Below are 27,388 nucleotides of genomic sequence, written 5' to 3'. Positions count from 1 at the left end.
CTCAGCCTCTGGAGACACTGGAATTACAGGTATGTGTCACCATGCCTGGGGCCAATGGTTTTATTATGAAATCAAGACAAATGTTTTTCAATTTTAGTGCATCTTATGATAAATAACAAGAGTTAATATTTTGGGGCATGCATAGTTATCTTTCTGGAATGCAGATTTGAACAGATCATTTCTTGGTTTCTAAGTTGTCAGAGGCTCCTGCAACAATGTTTTGAAAATGTTCAGCAAGTGAAGAACATTTAATGAGAATTTGGCACACGTGTGAACCAGGAATTTAAAAATATTCATAGTAATTTTTAGAATAGGAAAACTAAATATTTTAAATGTGTAATGATGATGACAATAATGACACTAGTACTCTTTTAGGTTTCATCAATGAGAGAGATTAAATGGCTTATTCTCTTTCACCATGGTGTCCATATCTGATTTTCTGGGGGGAGAGGTTTGAACCCAGAGGCTCTTCACCACTGTGCTACATCCCCAGCCTTTTCATTTATTTTTAAATTCTGAGTTGGGGTTTTTTTGTTTGTTTGTTTGTTTGTTTTTGGTACCAGGTAGTAAACCCGGGGGCGCTTAACCACTGAGCAACATCTGTAGATTTTGTATAATTTATTTAAAGACAGGGTCTCACTAAGTTGCTTAGGGCCTCACTAAGTTGCTGAGGCTGGCTTTGAACTAATGACCCTCCTGCCTCAGTCTCCCCTGTTGCCGGGATTTCAGGCACATGCAACTGTACTTGGCCCATATGTGATTTAATTACAAATAACGTAAGCTATTAGTCATATTCCACATCTGGTTGGTTTCTTTTGTTAACATTTTTTTCAATTTAATAGTAAGAATAACTTCATAAAACTTATGGTCAAGAACGGCAGCAGAGGGGCTGGAGTCCTGCCTCCATGGTAGAGCACTTGCCTAGCATGTATGGGGTACTGGGTTTGATTCTCAGCACCACATATAAATAAATGAAGAAAATAAAGGTACTGTGTCCATCTACAATAAAATAAAATTTAAAAAAAATAAAATAAAAAAAGAATGGCAGCAGGACCAAATAGTGAGGTACAGACAATGCAACAAAAAGCAAAAGCCTTTGCAAAATACAATGATGTGTACATGTACTGGCAAGGAAAGCAGAGTAAAATTAAACAATGAGGCTGTCAGATTGGGCTCTAGTTTCTCTTCAGATCACATAAATCTTTTCCTCTTTTACTGTCAGACTGGGGTATTTAGGTGAATCTCGATTTTTGCCTTTGATAGGAAAAAAGGTAAAATTTACAACAAGTTTTGAAGGCATAGTGAGTGTTATAGGTAAAATAGTTTAATGCTCTTACAGGAAAATGATTCAAGTTAAATTACAATTAGATCTTAAATTGAACGACAGAAGAAAAGCCCCCTAAAGGCTAATTTGCCTTAGCTGAGTCCAGGGAAAACACAGAGTAAACTAGTCAGAAAAAAGTCAATATTGAAACAGTCCTCCCTGTAGGTTATACTTAGGTTTAAAGACTTTTAAACAATGGGTCTTTAGAAACACACTGCTGAATGAGGAGGCATATAAATGAATGCATTTAACCTATTTCTTACTATGGAAACCACTTTCTAATTTTTTTCTAAAAATCACCTGATGCTTAAAGCTAGAAACACTTCTTAAAATACATGAAAAAAAATTCTGATGTGAGAATAATGTTTACTTCAATGCTTAACCAAGAAGCCATTAGAAATTTACCTGGGGGCTGAATAGTAACTGATTAAGTGAACTAGTTAAACACTAACAAAGACACAAAGAGAAAAAGTAGAAAAAGAAACCTCATGCATAGATCTTGAAGTACTGCCTTTAGTAAGATCACAGTTTTGGGAGGGCTCACTTGTTGCCAATAGCCTAGAGAAAGAAATGAGCACGAAAAGAAATGGGTTGGGCTACTGGTATGTGTCACAAGACTTCAAAATAGTCTCTTTCAAAATGTATTTCAGTTTCACAGGGATATATTGTATATTTGCAAGGTTGGAACAACAATCACATCAACAAAATAATTCAACATGATGCCTAGTACACATCAGCAGATAGCCATCCTGTGGTCATTTAAATTTTGCCTCCATATAACAGCAAACACTAAGAGCCTATTATGTGCCACTTATCTCTTCCATATCAGCATACCCCACTTCCCATTCTTGGACTGCTTCAATCATTCTAGATCTCCCAGTAAGTCATAAATTTTCGCATTCCAGTTAACCTATATGTCTGAGATTACATTACAGCTAACGTGCTAAAATTAGTCAACATTTGTAGGATCCTTCTGTCTTGCAACTTGTGTCTCTATTTTGCTTTCAATCTTGCTTTCCCACTTATCCAAATCCAGTGGCCTCAAAGGAAATGCTAGTGAAGTAGCCCTCCCATCTAAACCTTGGATGGTTCTGCTGGACCATATTGTTATCTTTACTACTACTACTACTATTACTACTACTACTACTACTATTACTATTATTATTCAGTACTGGGGATAAAACCCAGGGCCCTGATGTAAGTTAGGCAAGTGAACCACCACTGAGTTCCATCCCCGGTCTTTTCTACTTTTTGAGACAGGTCTTGCTAAATTGCTGAGACTCACCTTTAACTTGCAATCCTCCTGCCTCTGCCTGTCCAATTGCTGGGACTACAGGCATTGCCCCTACACCCAGCCACATTATGTGTGTGTTTGTTTTTTGGTTTTGTTTTTTGGTACCAAGATTAAAACCCAGGGACACTTAACCAATGAGCCACATCCCAAACCCATTTTATTTTTTATTTTGAGACAGGGTCTCACTAAGTTCCTCAAAGCCTCACTAAATGGCTGAGTCTGGCTTTGAACTTGCCTCAGCTTCCCGAGCTGCTGGATTACAGGTGTGCACCAGTGCACCTGGTCCACGTTATGTTTTAATATGCTATTTTAGTTTGACCTTGGAAAACTTATTCAGGGAGACTCTTCTATTGGTATGCATTTGTATGCTATACTGGTCATTAAATACTGATATACCCCTGTAGTCATAGATAAATAACCTCTTTCTTGAGGACACATCCCCACCTCCACTGTCCCTTAGAAACTCCTGAATTTTCCCTGGATCCAGCAGCTAGAATCCCAAGAGGTCCCAGGATTCATTCCCAGTGCTAAGTCTGATATTCTGTCTGACTGTTCAGTGTCCTGTGTTGACTTGAACATCACCCCTGCCCTCCTCTAATTTAGAGATCCACTGCTTTTGTTCCTGCTCACAGCAGGTTAAAACTTGCAGGTGTCTAAGATACCAGAAGAACAAGGAAGAAGAAACTTTATACTAACTCTGCTGAAAGCTAGACAATATAAAGGGTGCTGAAGGATATGGATAACAGAACTGTAAAAACTGCAACAAATCTGTAGTATAGAGTATTGAAAATATTTCCAAGAGTTAAGAAGAAAACAGGAAGGAGAGACATAGAATAAACGGATGGGGAACTATAAACAAGCATGAATCTAGATTCTAACACCGCCTCTGGCTACTAGTTTCCAACTGGACACAGTCCTATCCTTCCTGGGATGCAGACATTTGCTTGGGGTCTCTGTATTTTATACCTTCTACTCCCAGCATCTGCTCTAATCTGGAAGTTCCCAACCTGCTACACCAGTAGAGCCAGGGTGCTAATTAGCAGGGTTAGGACAAACAGCATGAGGATTTTGGCTTGGCATCTGCAGGATCCCACTAAACGGAAAATCACAAAATCAATGAACAACTGGAAGTATATGGGCTAGATTTGTCAAAGGTGCAAAAAGGGCTGTCCATATGAAGAAAACAGGGCTCTGCTCTATTACTTGCTCTTCACTCATTCCTTCCCAAGTTGACATGTTTTAGGACTGAAAAGAGGATACAGAATGTAGAAATTTTAGAGCCCTAAAATTTACATTACATCCTACAGTGGTGGGAAATTCTTTTGGTAGCATAATTCTTTATAAAGATACATAATTATTTTTAGAAGCAGTAATACTCTAGTTTTTTTCTATATCAAGCCTATATTAGTTTCTCTCTATTAATCTCCAAAAAGAAGCCCCCACAAGAGATTAGCAATTATTCTCTGATGGGGGAAAATAATTCCAACAGAGGAAATACAAATCAGAAGACTTTCCTCAGATCCATGAGAAGAATGTGATGTCATAGACAAAAAAGAAAAATGAATGGTTAAAAAACAGAATGTACATCTTATCTGGAAATTACCCTTAAGTAAACAGTTACACTTTTTTGCACCGTTATGTGTATGTCATTCAATGCAGTGCTGTTTGTACTAGTAAAAGTCTAGTATTGGTTTGTATTAGTAAAAAATCTGGAAAAATGTAAGTGTCTAATAATAGGGGCAGACAGATGTGAACTGAAATAGAAAAATATCCCTGACATATCGCACATGAAAAAGAAAGTAAAAAAAATCATAATTAGACTGTTTTTATGTGTGTCTGTGTGTGTGACTAGATGTACAAATAACTGAAAGGGTCATACCGATTTCTTTTTAGCAGTTGTGTTTGGAGTGGGAAGAAGAGTGGGGACTTCTGCACTTTATAGACATGGGTGTTGTTTGAATCATTTGTGGTGAGATGTATTCATGTGTTATATAGGTGATTTTTTTTGTGGTGCTAGGATTGAACCTAGGGCTTCATGCATGCTAGTCAAAGATTCCACTACATAGGTACACCTCCAGCTCCCCCCAATATAAGTGATTTTGAAAACAAAAATAGTTAACTCAGCTAGAACAGTAGAGACAAGATATGCAGAGCAGTCCTATACTCTGGGAGGCAGACCACTGTGATATTTAGGGATAGATAAGTGATAATAGCTATTGAACACCAGGAGGAAAGCCTGGTTTATAAATGAAAGTTAATGGGAAAAAAAATCCTTTGTGATTGGAGAGACCTATTTTCCAGCAATGAGAAGATATGAATTCTAATACAAGCTCTACAACTCACTACTTTGTTACCTCGGGCAACTTCCTTAATCTTGCTGAGTTTAATAGGTTTGTCTTCTGTAAAATGGAGCGATATGAGCAAGTATGATTTTTAAGGTCCCTTCTAACTTCATGCTTTATTATTTAAGCAATGATTATTTGATCATTCATGTGTGGAATGACTTGTGAAGACCTTATCTTTGAGGAATTCCAAATGGTATTTTAATTGCATAGTTATTTGAGCACAAACTTCAGGCAAGATCATAAAATGGTGCTACGAATCCTTAGAAGAGAGGTAAGACTTAGTTTGTCATTCAAATATAGGACAACCTAGTAGCTCCCTGGGAACCAACATTTCTGGCATATGATTAACTAGGGCTGTACCAATATGTTTACATTATCTCTGGAAGCCACAGACCCTAGGAACATGAAGCCCACATCCCCAAGCATTACCACCACTCCTCTACCACATGGCAGAAACTGGAACAAGGTGAGGTGGAAAATAATCCCCTCAGGAATTACAGTACTACCAAAGGCCCTGTAAAATATTACATTTTTATCAAGAGCAGACCAAAGTGTTTCACTGATTGAAAAATAAATTGAAAGCTTCCTAGCTCAGCTCCTACAAGTAAACAGCTTAGAATTTATCATGCTCATCCTTATAAGAAAAGATGAGACAAGCTGAAAAATCAGTGATTTTTTTCATGGGCCCATCAGAGAACTGAGGTTTGCAAAATAAACTGCCACCCCAATATCTGAAGAAACAAGCTTATCCAAAGAGACACAGATGAATCTGCTTACCTGAAAAGGCTGGAGCCATAAGTGAGGTAGAAAGGCTTAAATGGCAACCTGGATGAATTGCTGAAGGCTGAGCATAGACCAATGTGAGTCTAAGAAACTTCTGGAATCCACAGTCTTAGAGGGGGTCCAAGATCAAACCTCTACTTCCAGGAACCTTACCAAGTTCTCACAGTGAAGATCCAAGAAAAATCCCCTCCTCACTCTTACTAGGGAAGGAGAAGAATACTCATTGTGAAATATACTCCAGGGCAAAATACTTCAGCCTAAGCCTTATTCCAGTTGGGGGAAGGGCATTCCTCCTAATCCAGCCCCTTCTAGTTTTCCAATTTCACCTAAGGGGGAAAACATAACAAGGGCCAGGGCTTCAGGTAAGTAGATTGTGAATGATACAGTCAGGGAAGGGAATCAAAGGCAGGGAGAACAAAAAATCTAGATACCACTGGAGAAAAACTTGTGAAGACAGTCCTAATAAAACACAGATTAATCAGATTATGGAATTGCCTCCTCACCCATATTTTACCACCATACCAAAGGGCTCTAATATAATAATGGTAAATTATAATTGAAAGAGTTCAAGACAGAGAATCTGTAGAGGAAATGTATTTATGGAAACTCAAAATCAAGAAGGTGGTAAAAATAAGAACAATACAGAAATCAGGCCTGACACCTAGTTATACCATACAGTAAATATCACCCAACTCACAGACAGTTTGCCATAAAGCTTAACACAATGAAGTTAAAATAAAAACTAGTAAAATAAAACTAGTAAAATAAAAACGGGGAAAAATGCTGGGCCAGGAATGGTGGTACACACCTATAAACCCACAACTTAAGATGCTAAAGAAAGAGGATCACAAATTCAAGGTCAGCCTTGGAGATTTAGTGAGGCCCTGTCTCAAAATAAAAAAGAGAACGAGCTGGGGATGTGATTCAGTTGATAAGGGCTCATTGGTTCAATCCCCAGTACCAAAAAAAAAAAAAAAAAAAAAAAAAGGTGGAAAATATCCAAATTCCTGGAAATTATAAATAACCTATGAAAATTCCAAATAACCTATAGGCCAAAAAAGATGGCAAATTTTAAAATATTTTGAAGTGAATGAAAACACTATATACCAAAATTTGTGGAATGCATCAAAAGCAATGGTTATACAGAAATTTATAGCATTTAATATTAGAAAAGAAGAAAGACTTAAGTCAATAGCCTATACTTCTACCTGAGGAAGATAGTTTCTCTGGCAAGTGCTGCTGAACACTTAAAGGAAGAAATAATACCAATTTTCCACAATTTCTTCCAGAAAATAGTAACATAATCATATCAATTGACAACAGAAATATTTGTGAACACTTTCTGACTTACTCATGAGGCCAACATTACTCTATATGAAAACCAAATAAAGATAGTATAAGAAAGGAAAACTACAGGAACTAGAGATGTAGCTCAGGGGTAGAGCCCTGTCTAGCACGTGCAAGGTTTTGCAATATCCACTGTAAAAAGAATGAAAAGGTAAGCCATGGACTTGAAAAACATATTTGATAAAGGACTAGTATTCAAAATACAAGGAAGCCTTAAAACTCAACAGTAAGAAAGGAACCTAAATTTTAAAATAGGCAAAAGACCTGAATCTTATCAAATAAGATATACATATATCAAATATAAATGAAAAAAAAATGCTCAACACTATTTGTCATTAGAAGAATGCAAATTAAAACAACAATGAGATATCACACTATTAGAATGGTCAAAATCCAAAACACTGCTAATACTGAGGAACTTGCATTCTTGGTTGCTATGAATACAAAATGGTACAGCCAGCAACTTAGTGAGGCCCTGAGCAACTTAAGACCCTGTGTCACAATAAAAAATTTAAAAAAGGGCTAGGGATGTGCCTCAGTGGTTGAGTACCCTTTGGTTCAATCCCTGGTACCAAAAAAAAAAAAAAAAGAATGAGCTAATAATCCACACAAAGGCATTGGTGTATTATCTATCTATCTATCTATCTATCTATCTATCTATCTATCTATCTATCTATCTATTGATGAATGAATGCTTGGGGATTGAATCCAGGAATGCTTTACCACTGAGCTATGTCCCCAGTCTTTTTTAAAAATTTGAGACAAGATCTCACTAAGCTCCTTAGGGCCTTGGTAAATTGCTGAGGCTGGCCTCAAACTTGGATCCTCCTGTCTTGGTCTCTGGAGTCATTGGGATTACAGGCATGCACTATTGTGTCCCACAACATTTGTGGATTTAATGTATATTGCTAAGTGAAAGAAGCTGGTCTGAAAAGGTTACATCCTGTATGATCCCACATATGAGACATTCTAGAAAAAGCAAATTCATGGAGATAATAAATCAAATTGGTGATTTCTGGGGGCTTGAAAAATTAGGGGTTGAACAGGTAAAGCACAGAAGATTTTTTTTAGGGTAGTGAAAATTTTCTTCATGCTACTGTGTAATAGTGGATACATATCACTCTGCATTTGTCAAAACCCATATAAATTCATAGTACAGAGTCAACTTTAATGCATGCAAATTAAAAAAATCATTTAAGAGTTTGGGATCCCAGGGTAGAATGCAGACTGTGACAAAAGAATATCTGTATCAAAAATTAATGAAATAGCCTCGCTGAAGGGATAAGGGGAGAAGGTGCTGAACCAAGTAACTGGAAAGGAATGGAATCTGTGAGAGCAAAGGCAAAAAGAACTGTGCATACAAACCGCACACTAGTAGATAAAGTTGTCTCTCATAGAGGGTATTTGTCAATAATTCTGAAATCACTATACATACAGTCATGAACTAATGGATGATGGATGATGGGAGCCAGGTTTCTCATTGTTTAAGGGGAAGGCTAAAGATAAGCAAGGGGAGCAGGCTAAGATGATGTATATAATAATGGTTTAGAACTAGAATGAATCAGTTTAAATTTTTACCTTAATTTAGACTCAGGGTTAGCTTAGATCTCATGTTTAGCTTAATTAAATTAAGGGTTTTACACACACACACACACACACACACATACACATACACACACCCACACACACATCATACATGGTGGGTTATTTATTTAGTTTTGGTGCTGGATGATTGAACTCATGGTGCCACACATGCTAAGCAAGCATTCTTCCACTGAGCTACATCACCAGTCCACATGATTTTTTGTGTGTCTGCACACACACATATATTTCCTTAGTTGGTTGAGCAGCCAAGAAGCAACAATGTCTTGGTAGAAATGAGCAAACATACTGCCCATAGCTTGGATCCAAATACTGTTCTCTAATGAAAGTAACCAGGGCTCCTTGGAGAGATGCCTGATTCTAGTATTGGGGCAGGAAATATATAACATGGGCCTGGAGTATGCTGCAGTGCCCAAAACTAAGGAAGTGAATTTAAAAGAAAACACAATAATGAGGGTTTATCAAAGGGAAACAGAGTCGACTAAAAGAGCTTCCAAAGACCCAAGCTGGAATAATTTGAACAACATAAAGCAGAAATGAATTACAACCCAAAGTATAAAGTAAATGAATCCATACTGATATAAATGACTGACTAAATTAAAGAATGGGAAGAACAAATTTCCCATGCAGAACAATCCCAAATTATAGATTACTTACCTCCAAAGAGGTGAAGTCCTTAAGTGTGGACTATACAGTGACTTCCTTTCAGTGAGTATAGTATGGAATGACAGAAAAAGGAATAGTTTCACAGTAGAGAAACCTGACAAGCAATCAATCATCCAGGCCATCAAGGTCACCATCAACAGCGGTAAAATCATGTTGACAGAATGGACTGATGTGTTGAGAAGGGCACTTAACCTCAATGGTCTCCCTCCCCAAAACCCATAACCCAGTCTAATCATGAGAAAAACATCACATAAATTCCAACTCAGGGACATTCTACAAAATAACTGAGCAGTACTCAAAGCTCTTCAAGTCAACAAAATTGAGGCAAATTGAGAATGTACACAAGACATGATATATTCCATGTAATATGAAATTCTTTTTTTAAATTTTTTTAGTTGTAGATAGATACAATACCTTTATTTTATTTATTCATTTTTATGTGGTGCTGACGCTCCAACCCACTGCCTCACACATGCTAGGCAAGCACTTAACCACTGAGCCACAACCCCAGGCCAATGTGAAATTCTTGATGAGACATTAGGTAAACACTAAGTAAATCTGAAGAAAGTGTGTACTTCAGTTAATTAAAGTAGAAATAAATAAAGGGGGAAACATTAGAGGACATCAATTCTAAAAGCTGCCCATTTTCCTGTGAAGTAACCAAAAGGAAACCTTGAAAGCCTATGGACATCATCGTGGATGTCATTTTAAAGATTTAGCATATGAAACTGATGTGGTTTATGGCTCCACAGAGGTTTAGAAATGGGACACTTTTTTTTTCAAGCTTAAAAAGTAGCAGTTAACTGCCACCCTCCTAGGGGAGTTCCAGAATTATGAAGATGGCAGATTTCAAAGTACCTTTTCTTTTCCTCCACACACAATCCACACAATTGCTTTATTCGGGCAGCTTGGGGGAAGCCTAACTGAGGTTAGGCTGGTAGGTTTCTACATGAGCTGGAGCCCAAGATGTTTTCCATTTTTCCCTGGAGGAAAGTTATGACTTTTATACAGTGTGGCAGAACAAACAGAACTGTTTCACAAGTTACTTGATGGATTTCAAGTTCCATCATGTTTTTCATTGACTATTCATTTCATTTGACTACTCTGATTTTTGTTCTCCTTTGGGACATTGGGAGGTTATGCTGACTCTTTGACAGGTGTTATGTGGGAACACAGCCTACTTCATAATATGCTGAGGCTTTGAAGTTATCCCTGACCCGTTTCTATTTTATTCTCCACATCTAATCAGTCATATCAATTTCCCCTGTGAAATTTCTCCAGAACCTATTATTCCTTCCTCTTCATTCCTTTTGTCTTCATTCAGGCCTTTTGATCTTTTGCCTAGATTTTTAAAACAATAACAGCTTTGCTGGTCTTACAGTCACTGACGCTTCCTCTCAATTCAATCTCTATACTGCCAATTCTCAAAAACTCAAATCTGATCATGGTATTCCTCTGCTTTAAATAATTTGAGGTGACTTGGTCATAAGATAAGATCCCAAAGCATACACAATCTGACCCCACCTAGATTTCTAGCTAGCTATCCAGCCTATCCCCTGCTGCCCTTCCTTCTGCTCCAACGGTCACCACCCTCCACACCCCAGGAACCTTAGACCTCAAACAGGCAGAGTCTGTTTCTGGAATTCAAAAGGCACTCTCATGCTGCTGCACCTCTACCTATGTCACTCCCTCTACCAGGAATGTCTCCTCATGCAAACAGTTAATGCATTCGGGGTATAAAGACAAGGAGGTGAGGGAAAGAAGGGAATAGAAGAGCACTCCTAGAAAAGCACAGTCCTGGGCTCATGTCTGAGTCCTCCATAAACACTAAATGAATGAATGAACGCAGTGCCGACCATGAGGTCTAGATTGCAGAGGCAGCGAGTGAGAACAGATGGACTCTGAGAACAGCTCTGAATGTTTTCCTTTTTCTATTTTCCTCCCCCTCTGCTTCTTTCAGATCTGTGTTTATGTTTCTTCTAATTTACAGACTACTATAACACTACCTCAGATGCATTTAGCCATGCCATGCATAATTTATTTATTCATTCCCCATAAATCAATTCCTCTAGCCATCTGGAAAACAAGAACCACTTTTACTGCCTTTCAAGCTCCTTCCAACTAATCTTTTTAGTATGTGCTATTGTGCCTGCTACAAAATGCAGTATTTTATGCACAGTTTCACCACCACATATCAAGGACGTTGTGACCATTTTTCTGTTGGTACTGTCTTTATTAGGAAACCCCATATGAAAACATTAAATAAAGTAAGAACAATTTGAAAGCAAAGCAAGAAAATGGCATTACTAGAGAGTATAGTAAATAGACCGATTTCTGTATGTGGCTCATGGAAAGCAGCCTCATTCTTTTATGGTCAGATCTTGTAAACCACAAGTAGTAATTCTCCTATAAAAGCTAGTGAAAAGTGATGAAGGAATTCTCATGTAAAAACTCATTCTACAATCACAGGCAATGTAAAAGCAATCTTATTCTGCCTCTGTTTTCTAGTCTATGAAATGGGAATAATGAACAGTCACTTGCCCCAATCATCAATGAGAGCAACATGAACACACAAAATATACTTTGGTGACACGGATGCTCGATAAGATCATTTTCTATTAGAAGCAACCATGACAACTAGCTAGGCCAAACTGGCTTAGCCAGATAGAGCCATGGTTGCTGTTATAACTGACCCACTATGGATATAAATATATTTAAGTGCAACTGATGTGTAAACATAGTTCCATTTTGTAGAAGTAGACAAATATGAAAAATCATTAAATACCAAACCATGAGTATATTCTTTTTGTGAACTTTAAATTCAGTGTCTGCTGGCACTTTCCTGAGTTATCTCTCCTAGGCAAACTTCTATTCGTCCTTTTTAACCTGTGGTTTTCATACTGATACGTTCGTTCCAAATTCACCACCTCCTGAGAAAAAGAGGCCTTTCCTGACTTAAGTGTTATTACCCAGTTATTATCTATTGCCATTCAGTTTATTTTCATCCTTGTACTTATTGCACTGAGTAATTAACTATGTAATCTATGATTGGCCCTCTGTATTCAAAGGTTTCCACATCTGTGGAATTCAGCAGAGGATGAAAATTTTTTTAATAAACTGTGTCTTTAGTAAATATATACACTATTTTCTTTGTCATTACTCTCTAAATAATTCCACAAGTATTTTTTAGCAGTTAGTTTGTATTGGGTATTAATAAGTAATCTAGAGATGATTTAAAGAATGAAGGAGTTGGGGCTGGGTTGTGACTCAGTGGTAGAGCACTTGCCTGGCAAGTATGAGGCACTGGGTTTGATCCTCAGCACCACATAAAAGTAAATAAATAAAATAAAGGTATTGTGTCCATCTGCAACTAAAAATATTTTTAAGAAAAAAATACAGGAGGGTGTGTATAGGCTCTATATAAACACTATGCCATTTTATACAAAGGACTTGAGAATCCACAAATTTGGAATCTGAGGAAGTCCTGAAACCAATCCTCCTCTGATACCAAGGGACAACTCTCTTTACTCATTTATTATCTGCCCTCTCCAGATCTAAGTTCAGGAAAATATCTGTATCAGTTCCACTGTTATAGATACAGTATCTAAAATAGTGTTTCATTCATAGTAGGTGCTCAAACTATTTGTTGAATGAATGGATGAAGGAGTTCTGTCCTCACAGTGACAATAAGGTTAAGGTTAATTCAAACTTCTTATTTTTTTTTCAGTACCAGGGATTGAACCCAGGGGTGCAACTACTACTGAGTAACATCCACAGACCTTTTTTTTTTTATAATTTTGAGACAGGGTCTTGCTAAGTTGTCCAGTCTGGCCTCCAACTTGTGATCCTCCTGCCTCAGCCTCCTGAGTTGCTAGGAATTTATTTATGCACTATCACATCCAGCTAATTCAACTTCTTAGCATGACATTCAAGGTTTTGACATAGCTATTTGAGTTTACATTCTGACTTTTTATACCTCTGTATCTTATGCCTGTTGATATCTTTCTGCAAAAGCTTGCTTTCTATCTGGCATGTTCTCCTTTCTACAAAATAATCTTTCAAGTCCCTGCTCCAATATACCTTTTCTGTGAAATCTCTGAACCACTATAGATACATAAACAAACATAAACATAATTTATAGCACTTATACTGTACAATTATAGGAGTAATAATAATATGACAATAATACCTAAATTTTTGAGAGAGTATGTCACAATGTAGCCCAGGCTGGCCTCAAATTCCTGGGCTCAAATGATCCTCCTCTCTCAGCCTCCCCAATATGGGAACTACGGGAGTGAAACATCATGCTTGGCTGATCCCTAATATTTTATTGAGCACTTAACTCTATGCCAGGTACAGTTATAAGCACTTTATATGTATTATCTCATTTAATCCTAAAACAACCCTAAGAAATAGATACTATCATAAGTAATTGGTGTGGCTGTTTAGTTAGCTAGAATCAATTTAATGAAGGCAGGGATGGTGTCAAAGCCTTGCTAATTCCCAGAACATAGCAGTGTTTACAAAGTTGCATGCCCTTAATACAATTTTGCTAAGTAATGAATTCTTATGGTACTTCCTTGTCTTCTGTCTGTAACAATGACAATACTAGTTTGTTAAAGAACAAGACAATAGTTTTAAAGTAATTCTACAAATTTAATCTTAAAACCATAAAGTCCTTTTAAGTACAAGAAGAAACACAGAAGTCCCCCCAAAATGGCGATATAACTGGTTATATAAAAATTAAAATATTTTTAGATTTGTGAAAACAAAGTTAAAAATACAAACCAAAAATGGAAAAAATATATTGAACCTATATCAGATGAAGAATTAGTAATAATATAGGGAAGACTCCAATAAATAAATAAGATAATCAGCCTGTTAGAAAAACAGAAATATCATATGAACATAAAACTTAAAAAAAAAGGTAAAATATTTAGTAAACATGAAATCATATTAAACTTCATTAATTAAAAATTATTTTTAAATGGCTAGTCATGATGGTGCAATGCCTGTAATCCCAGTGACTCAGGAGGCTAAGGTAGAAAGATTACAAGTTGGGAGGCCAGACCCCCAAAATTTAAAACATCTGGGGATGTAGCTCAGTGGCAAAGCATCCCTAGGTTCAATCCCCAGTGCCAAACAAAATAAAACAAAAAATACTTTAAATGAAAATTAAAATAATAATGGAAATTATTTACTTATTCTATCATATTATAAAGTTTAAAAAATGGTGATATTCGGCACAGTGAGGTTGTTAGGGGAAAAAGCACCCATACATGCAAGTTGTAAAAATGCTGTTCATATGTTTAGGATATGTATCCACAAGGCTGTTCATTGCAGTATTGTTTGTAATAGCAAAACATGGGAAACAACTAAAATGTGCATTAAAACAGAAGTTTGGTTGACTATGGTCCAACCATATCATAAGATTATATACAATCATGGAAAAGTGAGTAACCAAACAACTAATTAGGAGAATTTTCACTTTGTAGGTGTATTCTAGTTAATAAAAAAATCCAGTTACAAAATGGGGAGAGAAACTGAAGACATACTTCATCAAAGAATATGCAAGGCTGTTAAATAAGCACAAGATATGATGTTAGCCACTAAAGAAATTAAGTTGAAAACATGATAGCACTACATACTTGTTAGGACATCTAAAATAAAACCTATTAAAAATACCAAGAGCTGTCAAGGAAGTGAAGCAAGTGGAACTCTCTGGTAGCTGGATCAGATGCAAAATGGTATAGGCACTTTGGACAATGGTTTGGCAGTTTCTTATAAAGTTAAACATACCAGCTCAGAGTGGCATATGCTAAGGCATGTGTTAATACTCAGAGAACAGCATGCCATAAAGTAAATAAAGAAATTCCAGCTACTTGGGGGACTGAGGCAGGAGGATCCCATGTTCAAGGTCAACCTGAAACATTTAGTGAGACCCTGTCTCAAAATAACAAATAAAAAGGGCTAGGGATGTAGCTCAGTGGCAGAATGGCTCTGGGTTCAATCCCCAGTATGGAAGATGGATGAATGGACAGACAGAAGGACAGATGAATAAACAGATGGATGGAAGGAAGAAAGGTAAATGTACATTTACCATATGACCCAGTGATCCCATTCCTGGGTATGCTATTAATTAACAAAAGGAGAAATCTCTAAGGCATTAAGCTGGATAAAAGAAGTCAGTCTCAAAACGTGACATGTGATTTCGTGTATATGACATTCTCAAAAATAAAAAATACAGGAATGGATCAATGGTTCCAGGGGCCAGAGAGGAGGGAAGTCTGACTGCAAAGGGGTAGCAAGAGGGAATTCTTTATGGGGTTAAACCTGTCAGAGCTGGAGGTTACTAGACTCTAGACATGTGCTAAAACTCAGAGGATTATGTGCCAGAAAGGAAATAAATTTTACTGTACATAAATCTAAAGTAATTTTTTAAAAGAAATTATTATCATCAGTAATGATACCTTCAATTTCTCGGTCTAAAGGAGGAACATCATCTCTCAAGGAGAAATCCATAGCTGTTCCTGGTATGTCCATCAAGTCTTCATCACTGGAGCTGCTCTGGAAGCTACTAAAACTCCCCTGCTGAAAGCCTCTGTTATCCATGGCTCCTGTGAGGAAAGAAAAATAGGGGGCTTATAATAATGACATCTAAGTCCCCAATCTCTCCTTTTTTAGTTGTAGTAAATACACATAAAATGTAACATCTGAATCATTTAAAGTATGCAATTCTGTAGCACTGAGTACATTTGCAATGCTGTACAACCATCACTACTATCCATTTCTAGAACTTTTTCATCATCCTAAATAGAAACTCTGTACCCAGTAAACAATCACTCCCCATCCCTCAGCCCCTGGTAGCTTCTATTGTACATTCTATCTCTATAGACTTGCTGACTCTGGATATTTCATATAAATGGAATCATACAGTATGCAGCTTTCTATGTCTGGTTTCTTTTACTTAGCATAATGTTTTCAAGGTTCATCCATGTTATAGCATCTATTTCACTAATTTTCATGGCTGAATATTATTCAACTATATGTATAAGCCATTGTTTGTTTATCCATTTATTAGCTGAAAGATACTTGGGTAGTTTCCCTCTTTGAAGTTGCCACTTATTCTTATGCCTTCTTTTGTACTTTTACTTTCACAATACAGACCTGTGAAGTACTTAATATATTCAGTTATCCTCTAGCTATGATGTACCTCTAGACCATACCATGTACTAAATGGGGGGGCGTGGTTGAGAACCATTCAAATGAACATAAAACCAAAAAAGGACCGATGAACAAATATAAATGGAGTTCACAAATAATTGAAATAAACATCAGATATCATTTGTAAAGATTTTTTTCAAAATACTTAAAATTAATTTAAATGATTTGGCACTTAAGATAAATGTCAGCTATCTGAAATAAATATATATGTAAAATAATTTTTGTTGAAGGAATTGTAGAGTTTTATGTCAAACAGCCTTAGAAATTCATTTCAAATGCATTTTAAAAAATCAGATATCAGTACTGAGAAATGTATTGACCATTTAGGAATGGAACAAGACCATCATATGCCTCTGATTCTCACAGAGCTTAACAAAATATAGAGGCACAGAAATGCCAGATGGTTTGATATAGGAAAAGAAGCATTAGGTGACATTTGAGTGCTGTACTCAATAATTTAATACTATAAAATTTTCTACCTCGCAAGTGTAAATACCCAGATTATAACTTTTACTTTAAAAAAATCAGTATACTGCTTAACAGAAAATCAATATTATGACCAACTATATGTAGCCTATCCCTTTCCCCATTTATAAAAAATCTTAGTAAAAGATCATCATCAGTAAAGTTCTACTGAATGAAATACATAATATTTGTTTTGAGGTTTCCTACTCTTTTACAAAACTTCTTGGCCGGGCATGGTGGCATACACCTGTAAATTCCAGCTACTCAGGAGGCTAAAGCAAGAGACTCACAAATTCAAATCTAGTTTTGGAAACTAAGCAAGACCCTGTCTCAAAAGTAAATAAATAAATAAATAAACAGCTGGAAATGTAGTACAGGGGTAGAGCCCCTGGGTTCAATCCCCAGTATCAATCAATCAATAGAAATTTCTTTTTCTAGGTTGTTAGAATGATGCTTGATGAGTGTAGTAAGAACCAAATTAGGATAACTTCGATAAAAGTCCTGAGAAAGTAGAATCAGAACAGATAAAATATTCCAAACACTGCACATAGAGGAACAAGAACCAATATTTGCTAGGTACTTATCCATTTCCAGGCACTGGGCTATGTGCTTCAAGTAAATTCTTTCATTTCTTCATCATTTCTATGCTGTGGCATTATAACTCTTAGTGCAGACAAGGAAACTGAAGTTTGGAAATGCTAAGTAATGCCTACTTAATTCTTTTTCAGTTAATTCTTTTTAACCCAAAAAAGTTGGGTTTCAAATCACATGTTCAATTTCACAATACCTCCCTTGTGATAAGTGACCAGCCTGAGTTAATTGTGAGTGACATTTAAGAACCATGTACTATGTATGATCATTGTAGGATAGTGGGGCAAATAGAATAATGATGCTGGGTAGGTTGAATGAGATTAAGATTGGGAGGTAAAGATTTGGGAGTTAATAATGTTGAGGTGGCGGTTCAAACCAAGAGATCAAATAACCCACAGGAAACATTCTGTGTACTCATGGATAAGTATGAATGCAAATAAATGCATTTTCACTATTCTGCTGCATGCACAAATGGCTTGAAATCTGTGCACATATGAAGTAAACAAAACGTTTTACTGGAACGTTACTAAGCTTTCATGATATGCAGTGAGGTAGGGAAGGAAACACAGCTACTTTAAGGTATAATAATGTATAAAAGTATTGATCATTATGCCCCATTTTTTGGTATTAGAGATTGAACCCAGGGGTATTCTACCACTGAGCTACATCCTTAGCCCTTTTGTTGCTGTTGTTTTATTTTGAAACAAGTTCTTGCTAAGTTGCTGAGACTGACTTCAAACTTACAATCCTCCTGTCTCAGCCTCCTAAATCACTAAGACATTAGGTGTATACCATCGTGCCCAGCTGATCACAAAGTCATTTCTTTGGCTGCACAAACTAACCTTGCTGTGTGAATTAAATGGGTCCTAGTATACTAATAATCCATGTTTTTGTGATATCTGTCAAGTTCCTTTACTTATCCTTGCTGGGCTTTACCCCTTTATCCTGCCTCCTTCACTCCCCTTCTCCTGAGAACACCCCCCCTCTGTAATGTTCTTACTTGAAATTCTCTGCTTCAGCTTCTCCTTCTAGGAAGCCAGACAAAATGGGACTCTTAGAAGTTTTTTTTTTTCTATTACTTAAAATCACTAAGGAAATCTTTACTCTGTCTTCACTCCTCTCATCCAGAAAGAAGTGTCTTTAATATTTAAGAAAAAATATTTCTTTCTGTGTTGATATTGGTCAAAATAATATAACTGAATTCAAAAGCATCTTCACTTTTCTTTAGGGGCACATGCTAGTTCATATGAGCTTATTTCCTTTTTTTAATAGTGAAAATCTGTTTTCCACTTTGTAAGTAACTGTATTCCATAGTGAACATTGCATTAGTCAATGAGGACATGACTGGCAATATTGTTGGGTAGTATTCAAGTAACTTAACATTTGGATCTCCTAAGCAAAGCTAAGGACATTATACAGAATTGCCAACTTAAGGTCTTAGTTCACTTCCTAAGCTTGTTATTTCTTGGAACACCACTCAAAGGATTGAAGTAAAATACACTATGCATATAAACTTGTTACTATTTATTTTATTTGCAAGAATGACTCACTGTAAGCAGCAGACAAAGTCATAGACATACACATATCTAATGGCTACATCCCAGGCTAACTGCTTAAACCATGACTTTTTCCTCTTAGAAACTTCTGGCCTCCTTTCTGAAAATGTAGTCCTTAACTTTTGACACTGTTTCCTCTTCCTCTCACTATCACCATCATCATCACTATCATCATCATTTGCAGGGCTAGGGATAGAATTCAGGCCTCATGCATGCTAGGCAAAGACTCTACTATTAAGCTACACCTCTAGCCCTTTTGTCAGTGTTTTATACTCTTGCTTTGAACTTGACACAGGTGGATTCCTTCAAATCATCATGATTTCTATATTGATTGCTTCTTTCCTTCTTCATAATTTCTCAAGTGACATTTGGGGGATACAAAATTTGGAATAATATTAACTTTCTGGAAAAGTGACAGAAGGAATGACAACATGAAATTGCTACCTGGAACAGATCCTGTTTTTTCTTGAGGTTATAAAGTTGACACTCTTGAAGAATATAGGCTAGTTTTTTTTTTTTTTGTGGACAATCTCTCAATTTTGGTTTATCTGATATTTCCTCATGAGTAGACTCAGGTTATATATCTTTGGCAAGAAGATCAGAGATCTTAGAAGAAAGCTTGGTTCTCTTAATTGCTTTTTTATCAGAGGGTACATGTTTTTTCTTTGTCCCATTAATGGTATTTATTTGATAACTTGATACAAGTGGGCCAATGTCACATGCCTGTAATCTCAGCTACTTGGAAGGATGAGGGAGGAAGATCAAAAATTTGAGGCCACTCTGGGTGACTTAGCAAGACCCTGTCTTAAAAAAAAATTAAAAAGACTGGGGATGCTCAGTGGTAGGGTACTTGCTTAGCATGCACAAGATCCTGGGTTCAATCCCTAATACTGTCAAAAAAGTAGTATATTTCAGATCTCTCTACTCTTAATATATTATTTGTCTCCTTGTAATAGTGATTATTTTCTGATGAACTACTTTAGTACTAGGCAAATAGACCATTTCTTACAAAACATTTTATTTTTTTAATCTTTATATATTTATGTATAAGTAGAATCCTATTTTATTCAATGGATTATAATCAATTGCTATTATTACTTTCATTTAAAATTTTCTAAAATTTAGCTAGTGAGAACCTCTTTCAAGTTGGTTTGTAGGTATGTCCTTTTGACACATTCACATCATGCTTTGACAATTCCCTTAATTTCTGTCACAAAAGACATCCCAGACTCAAATTTTTGTGCTCTATTCCCAGAACCAGCTATTTCTTCAAGGAACCCTGAATCTTTTTAGTTAAGAATGGTATTTAGAAGGCAAGATAAGGTATAAATATGTTCATTGTTATTGGGTTATTTATTGCTGTTCCCAGCTCTCTCAGAGGACATAGGTAGGAAATATATACATATTTTCACATCCATACCTATATATTGACCAAACATGCTTTCTGCATATTTATATTCTATGAATATAAAATATTATATGTTTTTATATATGACATTACACATACAGTGCACCATAAGTTCTCACTTATATTACACCTCTGGTTTTCATTAAACATGACACGGTTCAACCTAGTTTTTTCCCTTCCTATATTTGTACCTTCTTTCAATGACAATGAAAAATCTGGATCCTATCACCCCTGATTTCTTTTTTCTTTCTTGAACAATGTCCCTGCATATTACCAATCTCCCATCTCTTTCCCAACTATTTTCCCTGCCTAGGTGTTCTCATACCTGTCAGGTTCTAACTCACAAAACAGCCACTATCTCATGTAGGTGCCTTCTTTATCCTTTATCCTGCTCAGGTTATGACACTACAGAGGGCCCTGTATGATGACCTGACACCATCTCCATCTGTAATATATTTAAGCTTCAATACCCCAAGTAACACCCTTCTGAGTTTGTGCCCTGCTCACACTTGGGCTGTGACTCCCTATTCTGACCACCCCTATGCACAGAAGTCCCTTTTGAACAACAAATAAACAGACAAATAATTTTTAAAAGATAAGCAAAAAGAACCCCTCCACTTAACTCTGGATCTTAGTCCTAATTGACTAAGATAAAAGATGCTTCCCTGTTTTAATCTGATTTACTTGTTTTAGGTTGACCATCTCTAACCTGAATACCTGAAATCTTATAAATGCTCCAAAGTCTCAAAGTTTCTGAGTGCCAAGATGACAAGCATACTAAAAATACTGTATAAAATTACCTTCATGCTATGTATAAGGTATATATGAAACATAAATGAATTTCATACTTAGATTGGGCCCCATCCCCAAGATATCTCATTATATACATGCAATATTCAAAATCTGAAAAATTCTGAAATCTGAAACACTTCTGGTCCCAAGAATAATGGATAAAGGACACTTAACCTGTATCTCCAGCTCTCATCACTCCCTTAAATCCTAGTCCTAAATTTCCAGGAACTCCATTTGACACCTTTGTTGCTACTTCAAACTTAGCAAGAAGAAAATGAAAGAACAATGGAAACAATATTAACCTAAACACATAGCAAAAACAAGACATATTCCGGGACCTCACCCCCACAACAACCCTTTTTAAATGCAGGTGGCATCAGACTGAGTATTTACAGATAACGTTTGTCTAATTTTAGGATTCACTAAATTCAACAAAACTACAAAAAGCACCCAATCTCTTCAGTAGGTACTCCAGGTGCCTAGAAAACTTATCTGAAAACCACCACCATTTTACCTGACAAGAAAAACCAAGGCTATCAGAGTAACACAACTCAAGAAGTTTTCTTTTAGTGTAAATTTATTAAATGCTCATGAGTTTCATACAGTGACTAGCACTGAAAGAAAGCAAGAAAATTTGTAAGGCGATGCAGAATCCCTTCCCCCTCTCCTTACTGGTTATGTATTTCATTCAGGAAGTGATTTAACATACATGGTTCCAGCAACGCTATATTAGCCACACAAATCATAGGGAGAAAAAAGTATGGGAAGTCCAAAAATAATTTATGTTTGGCTTTGGAATGTGTCCTGTAGTCATAGTTTCAACTGGGTGTACCTATTGTTCTGGGAATTCGTTAAAACAAAACAATGATGCTACAAGAGAAGATCCAACAAAGGAGAAGCTGGAAAACTTCTCGTTTTCCCCATAGGGACCTTGCAAACGTCTTCCTGTAACTCCCTGACATGGAACAATCAAGCTAAACTGAGTGGCCTCAATTCAAACATTTCCTGAAGCAGCTCTCTGGTTCACTGTTTGAGTTATAGTGTTTCCTTAATAAATGCATTGAAGGAAGGGTCAACAAAAGAAAGTTAGAAGCAGTGAATAAATCAAGCAAAACAGATGCTACAAATAGGAATTCAACAGAGGAAATAAATACAATCACAAAAAGTGAAAGTGGTATTTGCTCACAGATAATTCATTCTGATAGTGTTTAGTTTTACTTTGCATATGTAAAGATGTTCATGAAAAATTAAAGCAGTAAAATTAGGAAACAACTTAAAGTTCCTTAAACTTGAGTTTTGAACACAAGTCTAGCTGAACTCCAGGCCCAGTGCTCTTTTCATAACATCTTGGGGCTTCACTATGACATGTCAATTCAAAGAATGGCATATGTAGCCAGGCGAGGTGGCACACACCTATAATCCCAGCAATGTGGGAGGCTGAGGCAGGAGGATTTCAAATTTGAGGTTAGTCTTAAAAATTTAATGAGGCCCTACACAACTTAGTGAGACCCTAACTCAAAATAAAAAAAAAGACCTGGGGATGTGGCTCAGTGGTTAATCATCCCTGGGTTCAATCCCCAGTATAAAAAAAAGAAAGGAAGGAAGAAAAAAGGAAAAGGCATGGCACATCTGGAATAAATCAAACTCTAGATGGCACAAGCCTGAGGTCAGCCAGAATTTGAAATAGTAAGGAACAATGAAAGGGAATTTAGTTATTGGCCCAACTAGAGAACATGGAGGGCCAAGGTAGAGGACAATCAAGGGGAAATGTTGTACAGTTGATAATTGTGTAACAAAGCTGACAACGTGCCCTTTGTCACTTTCTCGCTTAAAATCATAAGCTGTTACCTCACTGCTCATAGGGTCAAGTTTAAATTTATTTGTATCATGTACTCAGGGTTCTATCTAATCTAGATCCTATCTATCCTATCTAGATCCTATCCCAGAAAGACTTATCTCCTACCACAAATTTGTTAGAGCCCATCATAGGCCATGAAGGATGTCTCTCTGTATCTCTGGATGTTGTATTTGCTAAATTAACCAAACACAGATCTAAAGTATTTGGAAAAACCTGGCTCTGCACTGCAATGACAGACTTTTAATTCTTGTCATTATTCCCTAAATGATACAGAATAGTAACTAATTCCATAGCACTACAATGTAAGAAATACTATTAATAATCTAGAAATAATACAGTGGGTACAGGAAGATAGATGTAGGTTCTATTCGAAAACTATGACATTTTATTTTATTATTTTTATATTTTTTTAGCTGTCAATGGATCTTTTATTTTATTTATTTATAAGAGGTGCTGAGTATCGAATCCAGGGCCTCACACTTGCTAGACAAGCCCTCTACCACTGCACTGCAACTCCAGTCCCTACTATGATATTTTATATAAGGGAATTGAGAATCCCTGGATCTTGGGGTCTGTAAAGGGTCCCAGATAGAACCAATCCCCCACTGATATGGAGGGATGGCTGCACTTTTAGGCCTCCATGCCTTTGCACAGGCCAGATGCTGTATGTGGAATCCCACCCACCTCACCCCTGTTCTCTTTTCAGTCTGATGAAATCCCATTCAATCCACCTAGGGCCAGGTCAAATAGGTTTTTCCCTCAATACACCCTTTGTTCAGACATCTACATTGCCTGCATAATCTCTTTCACTTGAGCCTTGTGATTACAGTGTCCTTGTCATTTCTGTTGTTTCAGCAATTCCTGTGTTGTCTCAGAGTAGGTGTTCATTAAGTGCTCACTGAGGAGAATTCCAGTAGAGGAAGAAGGGTTAAGAGCTAATCAACTTATTTATATGGCTGAGAATAAATTTAAACCTTGCATTATGAGGGGAGGAACTGGGGATACAAAAGGAGTTTACTACCCTGTCACTAACTCTCAAGGAATTTATGGTCAAGAAGGGGAGAGAGCCTTCACACACTGCAGTGACACAACAGGTAAGTGTTCAATGGTTAGAATAAAAGTGCAATTGGCATTCAGAAAATGGAGAGGGGAATATGAGCTAGAGAAGAGTTGCTGGGTCTATTCCGGGTCCAGTGCTTCAGTCAGCTTCTTAGCTGCTGTGACTTAAAAACCCAACCAAAATATCTGTAGAGGAGGAAGAGTTTATTTAAGGGCTCAGGGTTAAAGAAGTCTTAATCCATAGGCAGCCAGCTCTATTCCCCAGGGATTCTGGATGGGGCTGAACATCCTGGCAAAAGACTGTGGCAGAGGGAAGCAGCTCACATGGTGATCAGGAAGCAGAGAGACTCCACTCTCCAGATACAAATATACGTCCATAGCCACATCCCCAATGAAGCACTTCCTCCAGTCACACCCACCTGCCTCCAGTTACCATTCAGTTAATCCCATCAGGGAGGAATCCACTGATTAAATCTATAACCCAATCATTTCTCTTCTGAACCTTCTTGCATTGTCACACGTGAGCTTCTGGGGGACACCATAACACCCAGGAAACAAAATGGCCAAAGACTTAAAGATGAAAATGAGGCTGGCATTTGTGCCTGACTAGAGTACAGTAACCTGTGTGCTACTGCACAGTGGCAGGTCACGAAGGACCTGGGAAACCAGTGGAGTCACTGAGTTTTGAGAACAAACATGATAAAAAACATTATTTTAGGAGGTAGGTGTGGCAGCAGTAGGGTGGAATAAAGCGGGTAGGAAAGGACCAGGAAAACAGTTTGTTACTTCCAGTTTCAATGCAAGTGATTTCCTTGGAAGAGCAGAAAGAAAAGGAGGAGCACACATTCACACCAGTTGGTATTAAGATAAAGACAAGAGCCAGGTGTTGGGAGTGAACATGATGGTGCTAGTATGTGGTAAGGCACATTGGAATCCTGTTTTCTAGTGACATTGAGACGTGTTAGTTCAAATAAATTAATACTCTCATCTCAAGTAATCCATTTAGCAAATACAAATGTATAAACCAATATGTGGGTGGGCTGACACACATGACCCCTCAAATGAAAATATAAAGTACGTCACACACTTCAACACTAACAAGCACAGAGCAGCAATAAACTTCTATATTATTTCTTGGTTTTACTTCACAAAAACATCTGTTGACCTGCACATGGCATTCTGGGAAAGTAATATATGCCAGATACTACAAACATGGAAAAGGGAACACAAAAGAAGAAGGGGGTATAAGAGAGACACTATAAAATTGACCAAGAGAGGAGTACTGTCATACCATTTAATATAAAATATTAGGACAGTCCTAAAAGTTTAACAGTGAAAGGCATTAAAGTTGACACACATATAAAATCATTTTCTGTCTGCCCATTATACTTTGAGTTACTCAAGGACAGGGTTACTTAACTCTGGGTTCCAAACTGCATATTGCAAAGAGAGGGTTCAAAAAATAATCAGGTCTATATTCCAATTCTAGTTTTAGTTATTTTATTTTGAGAAGCAGAAATAAAATAAATGCAGATGTTGAATCTCTTAGACGCCTTAGAAGGTGCTTATTTCAAAAGTTTGGGATAATACTTAGTTCAAAGCATGTTCTCAACTTTCAGAGTTGCAGGTATAAAGCCCCAGAAGGAAATCATAGTTCTTCTTCTTACAGTGTGGCCTGCATCTGAAAATCATCCTCACAAATGAGCAAGGATGATGAGAAATGACAAAATGTCTGAGCAGGCAATAGCAGAGCAGCAGTTCTTAAACTTTTTGGCCTCAGGATTCCTCTAGTCTGCAAATTGAGGACCCTTAACAGCTTTTCTATCTTTTTTTTTTTTTTTTTTGGTACCAGGGATTAAACCCAGGGTGCTTTACCACTGGACCACATCCCTGCCCATTTTTTATTTTTTAATTTTGTGACAGGATTTGTCATGGCTGCTTAGGGCCTCACTAAGTTGCTGAGGCTGGCCTTGAACTTGCAATCCTCCTGCCTCAGCCTCCTGGGGTGCTAGAATTACAGGCATGTATCACTGCACCTGACTCTAAACAGCTCTTATATACAGGGATTTTATCTATAGTTAATTACCACATTTGATATTAAAACTTTGACATGTTTAAAAATATATTTATTCACTAATTTCAATGTAATAGAGATGGGGGTGTAGCTCAGTGGTAGAGTGTGAGCAAGGTCCTTGGTTCCATCTCAAGAACCATAAAATAAATGAATTAATTAATTGAACTAAATAAGTAACAATACTGAACCCACTATGTTAGCATTAATATTTTTTTAAAATAACTACATTTTCTAAAACAAAAATGAGAGAAATTTTTGTAAATATCTTTAATGTTTGGGTTAGTAGAGGATAGTTGGATTCTGCTTCATATATTCTATTAGCCATCTGAGCAATAGCATCACCACTCATCACATATCCTCTAAAAATTCCACTATGTAAAAAAATGAGTAGAAAATGATAATAATATTTTATTTTTATTTTTATTCTTTGGGTACTGGGGATTGAACTCAGGGGCACTCAACCACTGAGCCACATCCCCAACCCTATTTTGTAATTTATTTAGAGACAGGGTCTCACTGAGTTGCTGAGCACCTCACCATTGCTGAGGCTGGCTTTGAACTCACAATCCTGTCTCAGTCTCCTGAGCTGCTGGGATTACAGGCATGCACCACTGCACCCGGCAATATTTTATTAATTAATATGAAAATAATTTTGACTCTGCAGCCCACTCCCAGAAAAGGATCTCAGGAACCCACAGACCACATGGTAAGAATTGCTAAAGTAGAGAGAGAACTCAGAGAGATTGTACTTGGACAATATCCACGATTGATGAGAAGGGAAAAGAGGATACACTAGTCAGAAGTTGACAGCTGTGAAAGCGAAGCCAATGACAAACTAATACGTTATGCATTTTTTTCAATGGAGTAATAAGTGCCATGATATATAAAGAGATTGTTTAAACCATTATAATTGAATTCCAACAGATGACCAGGCAAAACTAACATCTTCAAAATAGCCATATTATCATAAGCAATCCATAGATTCAATACAATCTCCATC

General features: G+C 36.9%; 1 protein-coding gene across 2 annotated transcripts in view; it reads right to left on the bottom strand.

The window, feature by feature from the left end:
• The window catches only part of Clcn5 (chloride voltage-gated channel 5), a 155,005-nt gene that overhangs the window by 28,575 nt on the left and 99,042 nt on the right, over window positions 1-27,388 (bottom strand). For both annotated transcript variants that reach the window (XM_047535695.1, XM_047535694.1), the window contains one exon: window positions 15,832-15,978. In XM_047535695.1, the coding sequence (XP_047391651.1) occupies window positions 15,832-15,973 (142 nt within the window). In that variant the 5' untranslated portion in view covers window positions 15,974-15,978. The remainder of the gene's footprint in view (window positions 1-15,831; window positions 15,979-27,388) is intronic.

Source organism: Sciurus carolinensis, chromosome X (assembly GCF_902686445.1).
Source record: "Sciurus carolinensis chromosome X, mSciCar1.2, whole genome shotgun sequence".
Lineage (NCBI taxonomy): Eukaryota > Metazoa > Chordata > Mammalia > Rodentia > Sciuridae > Sciurus > Sciurus carolinensis.
This window is presented reverse-complemented; position numbering and strand designations above follow the sequence as displayed.